At 66.6% G+C, this 15547-nt stretch overlaps 1 protein-coding gene across 1 annotated transcript; it reads right to left on the bottom strand.

The window, feature by feature from the left end:
• Positions 1-1785: 1785 nt before the first annotated feature.
• On the bottom strand, positions 1786-4006 carry SYT8 (synaptotagmin 8). Its single transcript, XM_067750639.1, is given in 9 exon segments — positions 1786-1960; positions 1963-2101; positions 2203-2336; positions 2431-2536; positions 2621-2788; positions 2857-3024; positions 3149-3265; positions 3631-3797; positions 3913-4006. Coding segments are annotated over 9 exon segments (1176 nt in total). The 3' UTR covers positions 1786-1877.
• Between the last annotated feature and the right edge of the window lie 11541 nt (positions 4007-15547).

Here is a 15547-nt window from a genome sequence, read left to right as displayed (position 1 = left end):
TTAGCTCTGCTCTTTCAGCTTCTGCCCCAAGTGCATATAAGAAACGACCCGCCAGTTGGGCCTGGGGTCCCTCAATCCGTAAAACCCCTTCCCGTGTCCCAGCAGTGAGGCCTGGCCGTCGGGGTGCTGCCCGGGGCCCCTTCGCCACCCCAGCCTGCCTCCGGAGGCATCTCCCTCTCGCCCCCTGCTCCGTGGAAGACCCCCAGAGAGGCTGCTGGCGGCGGCCCTGGCCCCCAGGCCCCCGCCCCGGGAAGTCTTCCTGCAAGCGAGCTCCAGCAGTGCCTGTCCCGGCCTCCGGCCGGCCTCACCTCACGTCCGGACAGCAGCGCTGGGAGTGGGGTCAGGCCGGCAGCGGCGAGTTGGGCTGGTGGGCCCAGGGGGAGGGGTATAAATGGCCTCCCCCAGGCTGGGCCCCTGCTCAGAAAGGGCATGGAGCCCTCCTCAGACCAATGGGGGCACAGGGACCTCCCCACCTGCCCAGGCTGCCTGGCCCAGCCCAGCCTCGTGCTGCCATCCAGGCCAAGAAGTCTTGGTTGGGGGTGGGGGGGCGGTGCTGAGGTTGGGTTGGTCTATTTAGGGCTCAGTGATGACTTCGAGATGCCTCCCTTGTATCTTACAAGGAGGCTGAGGACAGGACGACGGCCTCGCCAGCCGTGGCGCACAGCTCAGGGGTCAGCCAAGGCGTCACTCCGGCCCAGCCCCACCTGTTCTGAGTCCGGATCCACACTGCTTTCCTCGGCTTCCCCAGGGCTCCGGGCCCCCCGGGGAACAGCAGCAGCCTCGCACTCTGCTCCTTATTGCCCCCCCCAACCCAGCAGGCGTCTCGGGCATGAGCTGGCCATGTCCTCCTGTCCCCAAGCTGGCCCGGGGCAAGGCCGGACCCCCAAACACGGCCTCTGGGGCCTGCGGCAGTGGCCAGGGTCTCTGGGGCAGGGCTTCCCTCCATGGGCGTGATCCCAGCTTCCCACCCAGGAGCAGGATGGGGGGGTGCCTGGACGGACGTGCAGCCTTGCCTGGGCCGCCCTGCCTGCGGGCCAGCTCCCTGCACAGCTCGGAACACATCCTTCAAACCCAGGATTTCGGCGCCACCCACCTGGGAACCTCTCCCTGACCCGAGGGGGCCTGGGGCCCGCCTGGCTGCCCCAGGCAGGCCCGGCACTGCCCTTCTCACCCCAGTCCAGGCCTGCGCCCCCTGCCCGGGCCCCCACCCAGCAGAGGCATCCGGATAACCATGACTTGGCACCCTCTGAGCTGGGGGTGCATGGCCCCAGCCCTACCGGCTTCTCGGGCCATGGGGAGGGTCAGGGAGAGCTAAAGCCATCCAGATGTGCGGGGATTAGAGCTGCTTTCCGGGCCAGGCTGAGCCCCCAAAGGCCTGGGGCGGCTTCTGAAGGCATCTACTGCCCCCTGCTGCTCGCGAAGGGGACGCCCTGCAGTCACCATCTGGAGGGTTTGGGGCCCCTCGGGTGCTGGGGCGGTCCCTGGGATTGGGTTCCCCTCTGTCCACTGTCACCGTCCCCCAGATATCTCCCACTTGCCCACTGTGTCCCCAGGGGCCCATCCCTCACTCTCCAGCTGCTACCGATGGGGAGGGCTTCGCATCTCCCAGTATTGTCCCCCTTGGGCCAGGAAGGGCCCCTTCACCCTCACTCAGGGGTCAGGCATGGGTCAGAGCCCTCAGGGCCTGGCTGAGCCTGGAGAGGAGACCCTCTCCTTGTCCTTGGCGATGTCGGTGGAGCCCCTGACCCTGCTGTGTCCACGGGGCTCGGGAAGGACGCACAGCCATGGGGGAGAAGGCGTTTATTATGGTGGGTCCCCAGGGCAGCCTGCACGGGGCCCGTGGCCCAGCCCAGGGAGACCGAGGGCCGGGGCTGCTTTCAGGAGCCAGGCAAGGGCAGGCGCAGGTGGGGCTGCAAGGCCAGGGCCTGGTCCACCTCCCTGGCCGGCTGCAGGCGGTGCTGGGACGACGGGCATGGGCCAGCATGTCTGCCCAGTGCTGTGGGGGTTGACCAGAGGCCCGGGCGCCCAGCAGAACCTTGCTCACGGGCTTGGCCTGGAACTGAGGGCCCCAGGTCCAGACGGCCAGCACCAGAGCCATGCTCTGGGTAGAGGCAGGCAGAGGTGCAGTGGGAGGGGGAGAAAGATAGACGTCAGTTTGGCCCTGAGCGAGGTTCCACCCGCCCCCTCCTCCAGGCAGCCCACCTGGATCTGGCTGAAAGGCACAAGGAAGGTGAAAGTCTTGTTGAAGTAAGGGGTGGCCATGCCCTTCCTGGCAGATGTCTTTCTCTTCTTCCACTTCCTCTGGCTCAGCACAAGCTGGACCTTCACGTAGGGCTCTGGGCAAGTGAAAGGAGTCATAGGGCGTCCCAGGTCTGAGGGCTGAGCACAGGGTTCCCTCCATCCATGTGGAGGGGCAGGTCCGGCTCTTGCCTGCCAGAACCGGGCTCAGGCCTCGGGCCTCCAGCACGACCACGGTCAGCCGGCCCGAGCCGGGCACGTACTGGAGCGAGAAGCACACCTCCCCCAACTGCTCGGGCTGCGGGCAGCAAGAAGGGCCTCAGCTTCCCTGCCGGGCACACCGGGCAGGGCGGGACTGGAGCCCGGGGGTCAGCAGGCTCACCTCGGCAGTGCTGGGCGGGCCCAGAGGGTGCCAGAGCTCCAGGACGGGCTGCGGATCCACGGTGCCCAGCGGCAGGCTGAGCGCGCCCAGCAGCCCGTGCTGGGAGAAGAGCTTGTAGTCTAGAACCTGCACCCGCAGGGCGGTCCGGGGCAGCTCCACGGGGGCGACCTGCGGGGAGGGGTGTGAGCGGCCCCCACTGCCCGGCCCAGGCCCCTGGCCACCCAGCCCCGACTCACGTGGAAGGAGCAGGTCTCTTCGAACGTGGGGCAGAGGGTACCACGGTGCACCTTCGTCTCGTGCCTGCACCCGGCCTCAGGGGACAGGCTGACGCGGGCGTAGGGGTCCGCCGTGCCGCCTGGGCCCCGGGGCCTCAGGTCCGCTGCCTGCCTGAGGCCCACCTTGATCTAGGAGCCAGGGGGTGTTTCAGCCAGGGCCCCCTTCCTGGTCAGCCCCGCACCACCCAGCACCCAGTGCCAACCCTTCCCCCATCGCCCCTCCAAAATCCCGCACGTCCTCGGGGCCCCTCACCTCCTGGCTTCCAAAGTCGTACTCCACGGACAGCTGCAGGCACTCCCACTGCTGGGGCCCCCCAGGGCCAGGCTCCTCCTTATCCACATCTGGCTGCACCCGGGTGGTATCACAGGGCTGGCAACAGGTGCTCTGGGACCGCGCCGCCATCAGAGCCCCGGCGTCCCAGGCAGCGGGTCCATGAAGGGTCAAACTTCCAGGCCAGGGCACCAGAAGGGCTCACATCCCAGCTCAGCTCCGCGGGACCGGCCGAAACTGCCCCGAGTCCACCTCTCTGCCACTGCCCTCCTCCAGAACTGCTGTGGCTCTCGCAGCCCACGCCCTCCCTCACCTTGTGCATCGCCTCGCCAGCCAGGCGCCCCCCCCCCCCCCCCCCGCCTCCGCTCTGGGCAGACCAGACCATGCTGGGGGCTGAGCTCGCCCCCGAGCCTGGACCTTGGGCTGCCTGCCGGCACTGGCCCAGCTGGGTGCCCGCTTCTCACCAGGTGCGTGTTGATGGTGCTGCGGGCACTGCCCAGGCCCACGGCCTCCTCGTCTCTGGGCTCCTTCCTGTGGCGGCCGCGACAGCAGCAGCAGATGGCACAGAGCAGGCAGGAAACAACGAGGACGCCAGCCACGACCGCAGCGGCTATGAGCGCCCAGCGGAGCCCTGGGGGCGGGGGGGGGGGAGCACAGAGATGGGCCTGAGGGGCATCCATGGACAGCGGCTGCCCCCTGCCCAGCCAGGCCATCCCCACTCCCCTTCCAGAGGTCCCAAAACTCACAGGGGATCTGGGCGACCAGGTCCGGAATGCGCCCGGGGAGAGCCGTGGAGCCCGCTGGGGCCCGGGCGCTGTGGGGGCCTGGGGGGCGACTCATCTCCTCTCACTGCTGGCCTGGAGCAAACGGCCGGGGCAGCCAGGTCACTTGTGAGGGTGGCCCCTTGGGCCCCTGCCTACCGTCCCATCTGCCCAGCAGAGGCCAGCTCAGTCTGCCTGGGCAAGGAGGCAGCCCGGGGCGGCCGGGGCGAGGGCTCCGAACGGCACCGACGGTAGGGGGGCGCTGGGCCTTGGCCAAGGTGCGGGCTGAGCTGCTGCAGGCCTGGCCTCCTACCACGTCCCCTAGCGCCCAGCCAGGCGGGCCAGGCCTCGTGGAGGAGACCTCCGACTCCTTCCCGCAGGGCCTCTCCCTCCAGGAAGCCCCCTCCCTCCTGACCTCTCTCCCTGGGCCCCGGGCCCTCCTGGGGGTCGCTGCTGGGGTCCCATCCCGGCACCCCCACCCCGACCTCGGGCCCCCCATGGTTTGCCACTGACATAGGTGGAGAGTGTTTACATGTGGGGTCCCGGCCCTGGAGCAACTGGGAGCCTGGGGATGGAGGCCCTGAGGGGTAGGGGCTCTGCTAGGGTCATGGGGGACGGGAGGGTTGGGGAGTGGGGGTCGGCTGCCTGCGGGAACTCCGTGCAAGCCAGTCCGGGCTGAAGGTGCATTACTGGCGCCAGGGGAGGACGGTGAGGTGGGGGCAGGCAGGGCCGGGTGTAGCTGGGAGCGGCCAGAACATTCCTGCCTACTACCTGCCCTGCTGCCCTTCAGAGCTCCGCCTGCCTGCTCAGGGTGGGAAGGAGGGTGGGCCGGCTCCGCTGCACCCCGGGGCCCCCGGAGGAGCGCGCCTGGCAAGGACCCGCTCGGCCTGCATGCTGGGACCCCGGGCCCACGGCTAGTCTCCGTGACTCAGCCTCCCCCAGCCGCCCTTCCTCCCAGGAGCGCGGGCAGCCAGGTCACAAGGACCAAGCCCGGGCCCCAGTCCAGGAATAACCAGGCACCGGAGCCCGATTCCTGCCCCTCTGCGCTCCCTGCCCACCCGCATGCCAGCGTGGGGAGGGACCGTGATCTCAGAGACCCCACCCCAGCCCCCATGCGCACAGCATCAATGCCCCACTGCCAGCACCAAGCCAACCTGTCTGCAGGAGGGACCACAGCTCAAAGCGGGGAGCCCAGGCCCCAGCTTGGCCTCCCCTTCCCTCGCAAACGCGCGTGTCTTGTCCCCGTGAGGTCTTTGGAGGAAAAGCCATCTGAGGCTCGCAGCAGGGCAGAGGCCAGGCCGGGGGCGTCCACACACGCAGTGAAGGGACGGCAGGCGGCCTGTGCACCGGCCCTGGCTCAGAAGGAGGGCCCGGCCTGCTCTACTGCCTGCTGCAGCCGACTTACAGTTCTAACCATTTGGAACTAGAGGCTGTACGTTTCCTGCCGGGGCCCCACAAGTTATGGAGCGGGTTCTGCCTGGGGGGCCACCGGGCGAGGCCCCTGTGGTGCGGTGGGGTGCACTCAGGGGACTCACAGGTGTCTCAGCCGCCCCTCTGGCCACTGCCCACCCTCCTCCCAAGGACACTCCCAGGTCAGCGGGTAGAGCGCCCCTGGTGGTGGCTGGTGGCATGGGCTGGCCTGAGAACCGACGGTGCGCAGGGGTCCCTGGAGCAGCCCAGTGGTCAGGGCAGAGAGGCCCGGCTGCCCTTGTGGGATTGGAAGCCCATCTTCATTTGTTGCAATGTCAGTCTAGGTGTGCTCTGGAATGAAAACAGCTTCAGTCGAGGTTCTTACGGTTGAGAATGTGGGGTCAGTTGTCGTTTGTCTTCACAGAACTTCCATCTGTGTGTGCACGCACGTGTGCACACCTGCACCTGCGTGCGGCTGCGTGCGCACGCCTCTGTGGGCATGTGTGTGCCTCTCCCCGCACCCCTGCTCGGTTAGTGTCCTGTTCTTGGCCTTGGCCGGGGTGCGGTGGGCATCGGGTCACAGGAATTTGGTGCTGCTGGCTTGGCGGGATTCCCAGGCCAGCCTGGTGAAGGTTGAGCCCCAGAAACACGGGGTGCCTGGGAGCTGACCCGAGAGGACCCTGGATCCCTAGGCACACCAGCCACAAGCAGTGGGGGGCCCTGAAGCCTGGGGAGGTGCGGGGTCCCTCAGGACTGCCCTGTCCCCATGGTGGTGAGGGTTCCAGCAGGCACACAGCCACCAGGTGGCGCCGTCTGCTCCACTGGCCCCAGCTACGATACCGTCCAGCCTCCAGGCCCCGGCTCCGGGGGGAAACTTGCAGGAGCCCCCCACCCTGCCCCCGCCCCCGGCAGGCAGGTGCCCCAGGGGCAGCCCTCCAGGTCCTGTGAGGGCTGACCGGTTCTCCCTGTCCCCGTGCCATGCCTCTGGAAGCTCTCCTGGCCTGGGCCACCCCTCAGAAGGCAGGAGGTCCCTCCTGGGGTCTACTTTCTGTGGGCCAGCTGGGGAAAAACCTCCAGGTGCTAAGGCTGCTTTTCCCAGGAAAGGGGGACAGGCAACCTTCCTAAATGGAGCCCCAGTCCCCAGCCACCTCCTCCGGGGCTCCCTCCCAGCTGCTCCACTCTCTGCTTTGGGCAGGACGGCCTCCTTCTCACCCCCTCCCACCCCCTGCCCATCCTACTTGGCCTTGGAGACCTGAGTGAGCTCCACCTCTCCAGGAAGCCCTCCCTGCTCACTCCGGGCCCTGGCCCTCCGACCGACCTGCCGGGGTTATGCTGGATTCCACCCTGCACCCTCCCCGAGTCAGGAATGCCAGCTCTCCCAGGGGGAGGGCCTTCCCTGTCAGCTGGGCACCTATCAAAGCTGTGCTGACTGACCCCTTCCCCCTTTGGTCTAACTGGAATTTTTTATGCTTTGATAGGACCAAGTTTCTTGGGGCCTCCCTCTGAAAGAGCAAGATGCCCCCAAGTGTTGGGGGTGGCAGCCCCCCGCAGGTGTCACACACTCTCACCTGATGCCTGCACTTCCTGTGCCCCCACCCTGGCCTCCAGGCCTTCCTCTCGGACACTGGGCACTGGATCCCGTGCTCGGAGCTTGGCCTCTAGTGACCCGAGAAACTCTCCTTGGTGGGGGTGGGGGGGCAGGGCTTCGGCATCAGGAGTCGGGGAACTCCCTTGGGAGGAGGGCCCCTCCCGAGACCGAAGCCCCCGGCGTCTCGGCCCGGGGCCCCCTGCAGGGGTCCCCTGGGACTGGGGCGTCTGGAGCCCTCCTAGAGGCCTTAGCAGAGGAGGTACCGGCCCATCTGAGCTGACCTTTGGGTGAAGCAGAGGGAGGGAGGTGGGGCTGGACTCGGTTCGTGAAGGTTCTACACCCCAAGGCGGGGTGTTCCGAGCCACAGGGACATCTGGGTTTGGAGGGGCCCAGCTCTGAGTGGCCCACCCAGGTCAGGGTGTCTCTCCAAACCCACTATCAACGGACGGCCCGCCGAGGAGAGGGTTAACGCTTACCCAGCCCGCAGGGCTCGTCGGGCAGGACTCCGGGAGACTCAGCCCAGGTTGAGGCTGCTTTGGGGACGTGACAGGTGGGACGTGTGTGCATGCTGGTCACGCGTGGCTCTGGGGACACGTGTTCCCCTAAAAAGGGCCTGGGTCCCTCTGCTCATCCCACCCAGAGGTGGGGGTTTAGAAGAGACAGCTAAACAGTTCTGGGGCGCAGAGGAGGCCTGTGGCAGGGCAGCGGGCATGCAGGCTCCCGTGCTGCGGGAGCGAGGTGCGTGGGTGGGCGTGATGGGGGCGCACGGGTGGCGGGATCCAGCCCGCAGCCCGTTTGCCCTGCATGCGGCTCTCCCCAGCCTGACTGTGTAGGGCCTTTGTGCCTTTCCCCAGATCCGGGCGCCTCCGTGGCGAGACGGGCGTCTGAGGTTCCAGGGCAGGAAGGGGAAAACCAAACAGAGCTGGCAGCCCCAGGCCAGCCCTGCGGCCCCCGAGACGGCGGCTTGGCAGCCAAGAGTCACATGGAGACCCTGGCGGGGCTCCTGGACAGGGATGCTTCCTTTGAGGTTGCTTGGGGAATGTTTGAGGTTGGAACTCATGGCAGTCGCCGGCTTGGGGGAGCCGGGAGCTGCTGGCAAGGAACCGTGAGACGTGCTGGGACGGCACGCGTGCACCCTACCCGCGCTGACCCGGCTGCTGCATCCCGCTCAGCTGGGGTGCCCCGTGCAGCGGGGCCCGGGCCAAGGACGGGAGCGGGCGCTCGGCTTGCCACAGTCTCCGAGGACTGGGGCACCCCATGCCCGCTCACCGGGTCCCAGCCTGTGCGTGCCCCAGTCATCCTTGGTTCAGGCTCACCGTACCCTCTTCATCCGAGCACCTGTGCCCCATCGTTGGCGTGCTGGGGGACCTGTACGCATCATGTGAACCTCTGAGGAGCCTGCGCCCTGTCACCCGCGTGAGCACCCTCCTCCGAGTGTCGGCATCGCAGTGCTGGTTCCCTGAGCTTCTCTCCATCTTCCGAAGGTCTGCCTGGCGGCTGTGAGTCTGGATCTCCATGGGATGCAATTCCCTCTTCTCGGAGTATCTGCGTGAATTATACCCCATTCGCCTGGAGACTGGGGGAACACATTCCCCATCGTCTGGCTGCACGTGTAGTGTGTAATCCATTCACCAGCACTCACGTCAGAGACCTGGGGTTCTCCGTGACCCAGGCCTCAGGGTCCCTCCTGGGGCCGCTTGCACCCTCCCCGCTTTGACTGCCTCTCCCAAGGGCCTCTGGGACCCTGCTGGCCGGGACCTGGTTCCTCTGCACCTTTGGGGCCCCATTCACCTTCTCTTGGGGTATCTATTCATCGGGGCACCCCTGCTGTCAGAGCATCTCTTCCCCACTCCTGCGGATACCTGGAGACACACCTGACCATCTGAACTTCCGGCAGCCTCTCGCCTCGTACCCCAGGTGCCGGGGGCATGCTCCCCGCTAGTCTGGACACCAGGACTCTGTTCTGTGGTCACCTGGTTCCTGGAAAGTCTGTACCCATTTGTGGGGCTCCTGGGTGCTGAATGCCTCCCGACACGTCTCACATAGGCCTGAGTGCCAGGTCAGGGCCCGCGGCCTCGCTGCTGTGGTTTTGGAGGTCCTGTGCCCCATCCACCCCTCCCGGCCCCCCCCACCCCCGTGTGTGTCCCGTTCATCCTTGTCTCTGGCTCTATGTGCTATTCATTCCCAAGCTGGGCGCCTGCAGCCCTACGGCCAGGTGTCTGGGGCTGTACCTATGCTTCCCAAGAGCTGGACCCCCACCCAACACATGTCTGGGTCCTACCCGATGAGTCTGGGTGTGTGGGTCCTGTACCCCACTAGTGGAGTATCTGGGTCCTGTACCCCAATAGTTGGAGTGTCTGGGTCCAGCACCCCAATTGTTGGAGTATCTGGGTCCTGTACCCATTAGTGTGAGTGTCTGGGTCCTGTACCCCAGTAGTTTGAGTGTCAGGGTCCTGTACCCCAATAGTTGGAGTGTCTGAGTCCTGTACCCCATTAATTGCAATGTCTGGGTCCTATACCCATTAGTGTGTCTAGGTCCTATACCTCCCATTAGTCTAAGTGTCTGGGTCCTATACCCCAATAATTGGACTGTGTCCTGTACCCCCATTAGTCTAAGTGCCTGGGTCCAGTACCCCAATAGTTGGAGTGTCTGGGTTCTGTACCCATTAGTGTGAATGTCTGGATCCTGGACCCCAATATTTGGAGTGTCGGGGTCCTCTGACCCACTAGTGGAGTGTCTGAGGCCCCATACCCCACTCTGCTCGGGGGTTGAATTGCCCAGTCCACAACCCCTTAAGATGCCTAGGGGCACCTCAGTGATCGAGTCCTTGCAGGCTCTGCTCGTGGGGCCCTGGGGCGTGTACCCCATTCCCTGGAGAATGAGGGTGGCTTCCTCGTCATCCAGTCTTTGCCTTCTGTCACCCTGATGATCTATGCCCATCTGACTGAGAAACTGGGGGCCTGGCCCCCCACTTGTCTGGGCGTCAGGGCAACGTGGACACAGCATCTGAGTTTCTGGGGGCCAGGGGTCCCAGGCACTGGAACCCTGGCCGAGACAGCCCAGCCCCATGAGACGAGCTGAGTCCCACTCCTCCACGTGAGGGTCTGGGAGCCCAGTCTCGGAATCTCAGCTGGTGCCGCTGGTACCCCACCCCCCGAATTCTGTGTATGCAGATCCTCAGGGGGGCTGGTAACTCCCTGTCTCTGCACCCAGCTCCCCTGAGGCCGACGACTCTAACCTCATTCATCTGAATAGACGGGGCCAGGCACCCACCACCCTCAGCTCTGGAGTCCCCGCTTTCGTCTGTTTTGAGTCCAGACCGCTCGCCCCCCACCCTCTGGGTCTAGCTGCAGTCTGTACCCTTTCCCCGTAAAGCCTCAGGCCCCAGGAACCCGTGGCTCCGTTGTAAGGTCCTGGCCCACGGTTTTCTGAGTATCTGGGCAGCCTGTACCCCACTCCTCTGGTCACCACGGTAACAAGGACTCCAGCTGTCAACCTGACGGGTACCCTGCCCCCCAGTTTCCAGGGCCTCTGTGCGGTCCACCCCCCATCCTCCAGGCATCGGCGTACCCCACCCTTCAGAGTGTCGGGCTACGGGCACCCTCCGGTTCCCACGTTCTCTTCTCTAGTGGCCTGAATCCCATTCATCACGGTCTTGAGCTGCCTGAACCCCACCGCCTGCCTCTCACGTAGGCCCACATCGCAGGTCTCGGGCCCCTGGTGGCCGGTTCCCAGTTCCACCGCATCTTTGGATGCGCGGTGCCCGTTCATGGGTGTCTGGGCCTCTGTGAGTCTCTCCGTCCTCGCCCCGGCGTCTCCACTGGGCTCACGTGGGACTCCAGGCAGGCTGCTCCTTGCCATGCAAGTTCCAAGGGTCCTAGACCCCTTCCTTGGGCGTCTGAAGTCTCCCCGATCCCTGGAGCCTCTGAAGGATGTGAACCCCGTTCGTGGAAGGCTCTGGGTCCTTGCACACCTGTGACGATGGACAGCCGATGCCTCGTGCCCCCCGCTTCCAAGTCCCCGGGATGCCCTTTGACTGTGAATGTCAGCGCTCACCTGGTTTTCTGGGCCTTGCAGCCTGCACCCCACTCCTGAGTGCCTGAGTCATGTGTGCCCTCGAGTCTGAGTTTTGGGGCTCTGTTCTCCATTCATTGGGGATCTTAGCAGCAGAGACCCTTGGTGGTTTACATCCCACACCTCACGTAGGCCCGCGGCCCAGGTCTCGGGCCCCCCGTGGCCAGTTCCAAGTTCCACTGCGTCTTTGGACTCCCGGTGCCCGTTCACGGGTGTCTGGGCCTCTGCGAGCCCATCCATCCTCGCCCCGGCGTCTCTGTGCCCTATTCATGCGTGGCTCTGTGCAGGCTGAACCCTGTCCGCCCACGTCTCCAAGACAGTCTGCGCTTTGTCACCCCAGTTCCAGGAACAGCTGCCGTGCAGCCAGGAGGCACATTCCGGGGTTTGGCTGAAAGCCAACGCAAACCCCGGGATTGCTGGCACTAGCGGCAAGTGGGGGCAGGGCTGGGGAATGACCCGGGGTGGGGTCGCACATGTAGAGGGGAGACTGGGGACCCTCGGTTTGGGAGCCGGCGATCAAAGCCTTCCCTACACGGTGCGTGTCCCGGACAGGCTGCCAACGGCGGAGTGCACATTCCAGACCCCTCCACCGCGCCTGGCGGATCCTGCCCAGGCGGCCCTGCAGCCCACCCGCCGGCTGCCCGGCCAGGAAGGGTGGGGGCATCCTGGCTGCGAGACAGTCCACATCAGCTTGGGGCAGGGTCCCAGGGTCCCAGGCCAGAGTGGGGAGCAGAGGCGGGCAGAGGGGAATGCCACCTCTGGTGGCTGCAGACCCCTGTCCCCCTGCCATGACCCCCGCCGGGGGCTGGCTGACTACCTCGCCACCTCGGTTCTATGAAAGCCCCGGGGGAAGGGCCCCTGGCTCCAGCGCCCCTTCCCCGTCAGACTCTGACTGGGGCTGGCTCCACTGTCCCCCACCTCGTATCAGGATGTGAGGTTGTGCGAATGTGACCACTTCCTGCCCAGGGGGTTCCTGGGGGTCAGGGAGCACCACAGCTTCCCAGAAGTCCCTGTGGGTGCCAGGACCTGAGCCCTGCCCTCTAGGGCCCCGTGCGAGGGGCCCAGTCCAGGCTCTCGAGGGTGGGATGGAAGGCATGCAGGCTCTCCGCCTGTGAGGGGGGCTGTCCAGGCTCTCCAGGTGGGGGGCTGGTGTATTCTCTGGGAGGGCCTTCCGGGCAGGGTCCCCTCTCTCAGGATCCAGAGGTCCGGGCGTCCCCCCGGGTTGAAGGGCCCCTGGCTCCCCCGATCCCTGCAGTCCAGGCCAGTTCTGCTCTCCGTGGGGCCGCTCACTTGGAGCTCAGGGACCAGCTGCCAGCCCTCCAACCCCGCCCCTCCGCAGGCTCCCCAGGGCTGCCCTGGGCCCACCGGGCTTTCTGGCAAGATGCACGGGAGCCCCTTTCAAGCAGGCCTGGGGGGTTGGTGGGGGCATCCGAGGCTTCCCTGCATGTTGGCTGGCGGGTGGGCCACACTGAACCCGGCCTGGTGGGCACCACAGGCCCGGACACCAGGGCCTGGGCCATGGTCTGTGAGTGCAGATGGGGCCCAGGAGGGTGTGCGGATGCGTCACTGCCAGGGACAGCTCTGTAGCCAGTGGCCCTCTTCTTGGTCACGTCTCGGGTCCCTGGGCCGCTGGGAGGCACCTGCCACATGGGCACGGCGGCTAGGGGACCCCGAGCCTGAGGTAACTGGACATCTCTCTGTAGGGACCCCACCATGTCATGATGACTCACAACAGAGAATTAGGGCACAGCTGGGCCGCCCAGCGGTCCCCTGCTCCCACCCCAGTCCCCCCGCAGCTCCAGAGAGGCCATCCGATCCAGGTCTGGGGGCTCGCGGCCACCCGGAAGCCTGCTGCACGCCCCTCCCGTCCCCACTTGGGTTTGAGGGGCCCGTGAGGCTGCTGTGAGGTCCCTGCCCTCTCTTCCCGAGTGCAGCTGGTCTCTGCAGGGCCCTGACCAGGCCCCCTGTCCTTCTACAGGTGACTGAGTTACGCCCTGGACCACCTAGGATCCGTTCCCTTCAGGTGCCCTCTCGTGGGCCTTTCTCGGCCTTCTAGGCGGTCACCCCCAGGGCCACGAGTGGCCTGAGAGGACTGAACGGCCCATCAGCGACTTCGCCTGGGAGGCCAGAGTGGCAGGCCCGGGCCGAGGTGGCCGGGTGGTCCGGCAGAGCCAAGATCAGCTAGTCCCAAGCTCCCCCTGCTGTCCGCTGGCCGCTTCTGGAGGAGGCCTGACCTCCTGCTCCGGGGACCCCGGGCTCCCTCCCGCCGCCTGGCTCCACCCGCCTGCCTCCTGCCCAGCCCCTTGCCAGCCGCCCTGACAGGCGTTTGGGCACCCCCTTCCGTACACAGGCCTCGTGTTGGGCCCCCTCCACGCGCGGTCCAAGGTCTGACCCCCCTTCTCCCAGAGGCCAGTCCTGGGACCCCAACTGCTCAAGGCCCTCCATCCTGGGCCCCTCCCCACAGAATCGCCAGGATGCGACCCTCTTACTGGCTAAAAGGCCCCCCACCCTGAGGGCCTGGTCTGCGCAGAAGCCCCCGAACTGAGGCCCATTGCGAGCAGCTCTCCACCCTGGGGCCCCCGCCTCCCCAGACAAGCTCTGGCCAGGGCTTGCTGAGGCCCCGGGAGACCCACAATCACCTGGGAAAGAGCTTTAGCTCCCTGACCTCAGATCGTACCCCAGACGCTCACTCAGAGGGTCACACCAAGGCCTCAAAGGCCACCAGTGGAGTGGCTGTGTGGCCGGGACAGAGGAGAAGGGAACCGGGGATGCACAAGGACATCACCCGGCACCTGGGCCCCAGGACAGGCTGGGGAGCAGCCAGGACCTTCCAACAGGGTACAAAGGCCATCAGCCCACAGCCTTGGGGACGCGGGGTCAGGGCTGAGGTAGAGCAATGGGTGGGGCTGGAGGAGCTGTGAGGACAAAGGTGCGGGTGGGCGCCTGGGCAACTGCGGGGCCAGGTGGGAGGGGAGCGTGGGCCTTGGGCTGCCTGTGGACCAGGCCTGGGGGGGGCGGAACGGTCCCCCTTCCCCCGGTCATGAAGCTGCCGTCACGCACCCAGGCGGGGCCCTCGGAGCCTGCAGGTTCCCGGCGGGCTGCGAGGGTGACTCCCCGCACCTGCGGGCGCGGGCGAGTGCACACGCCGGCACACATGCACATGCATGTACACACGTGCATGCACGTAACACACGCATGCACACACATGCACGCTCCCTCTCTCCAGGAGCTCTCAGGAGGCCACGTCAGCACCCCTGGGGACCCCGCACGCCTGGGGCCGCGTGTCCCTCTGCCCCCGCACTGTCTCAGCCACACCTGCCATGGGGGAGGGAGTCTTGCTCCACAGTGGCCACTGGCTCCCAAGCACCCTCACTGCCCTGCTGGGCTGTCACACGCAGGGTCCTCCGCAGGTGCTGCCCCAGCCCTGGGCACGAGTGGACACTGGCCGGGCTGCCCAGCATTTCCCTGCAGGGCTCAGGCTGGGGCCTGGGGGCTGGCTGCCTCCCTCTCTGCTCTTAACCAGCCACTGGGCCACGGCCCTGGGCCCCAAGCAGGGCACGTGGGGCCCGATGCGGCCAGCCCTGGTCCAGAGCCAGCCTTGCCCAGCAGCGCGGGGCAGAGGCTGGGCACGCTCCTCCGCCGGGCACCCTCTGCCCAGCCCCACCCGGCCCAGCGGCCTAGCTCTCTGCCTGTGACCACAGGGCCTGTGCCCACTGCACTGAAGGCTGAGGGCCTGGAGCGTCCCTGGCCTGGGGAGGGGTGCTGCCCCCTCCAGGGCAGCCTTCCATGCCCGCCCCTTGGGCCTCTCCCTCCTCGCTGCCCTCTCCTAGACTGGACCCAGACAGGGAAAAGGGCCTCCACACTGACCCTGACCTTGGGGAAAGGGCCTCCCAGGATCTAAGCAGACCCACCCCACAGGGCAGCTTGTCCTCTCCTGGGGGCGCAGATAGAGGTGGGGTCAGGGGCGCTGGGCTAGGGGTGCCGATTGCCCACGGGAGGGAGGAGAGGCCTACCCTGTGCCGGGGGAAAGGAGTTGGGGGTGGAGTTGGTGGGCATCCTAGGGAAGGGGGTGGGCATTCCTGGCAGAAGGACCCTCACATGCTCAGCACAGAGGCAGGAAGTACACATCCAGCAGGGCTGTGGCCCCAGGACGGAGTGGTGTGGCATTAGCTGGAGCAGGGATGGTTCCTGGTGAGGCTGCAGGTTTGGGAAACAGGGTACCTAAGTACAGGAACACAGGCGCGCCCCCCCCAGCCCCGCCCCGCCCCGCCCCGAGGCTCAGGCCCGACCCTCGGAGAGGGCTTGGGGCCGACCTCAGACCCCGCCCGCCCTGCAGGGGCCCAGGGCTGTGGCTCCTAGACCTGGGAGGGTGGGAGTGGGGGCTGGGGGCTGCTAGCTTCAGAGGTTTTCAGGTGAGACTTGTTACCTGCTGCTGGTCAGCTCAGTCGGCTCTTGGGGACCAGAAGCCCTGGTCATTCTCGGCCACCTCCCACTGGCCTAGGTGTGGGCAGAGCTAGACGACAAGGGGCCTGGGACCGGAAAGGTTC

The sequence above is a fragment of the Pseudorca crassidens genome, chromosome 9 (genome assembly GCF_039906515.1).
Source record: "Pseudorca crassidens isolate mPseCra1 chromosome 9, mPseCra1.hap1, whole genome shotgun sequence".
NCBI classification, from domain to species: domain Eukaryota; kingdom Metazoa; phylum Chordata; class Mammalia; order Artiodactyla; family Delphinidae; genus Pseudorca; species Pseudorca crassidens.
This window is presented reverse-complemented; position numbering and strand designations above follow the sequence as displayed.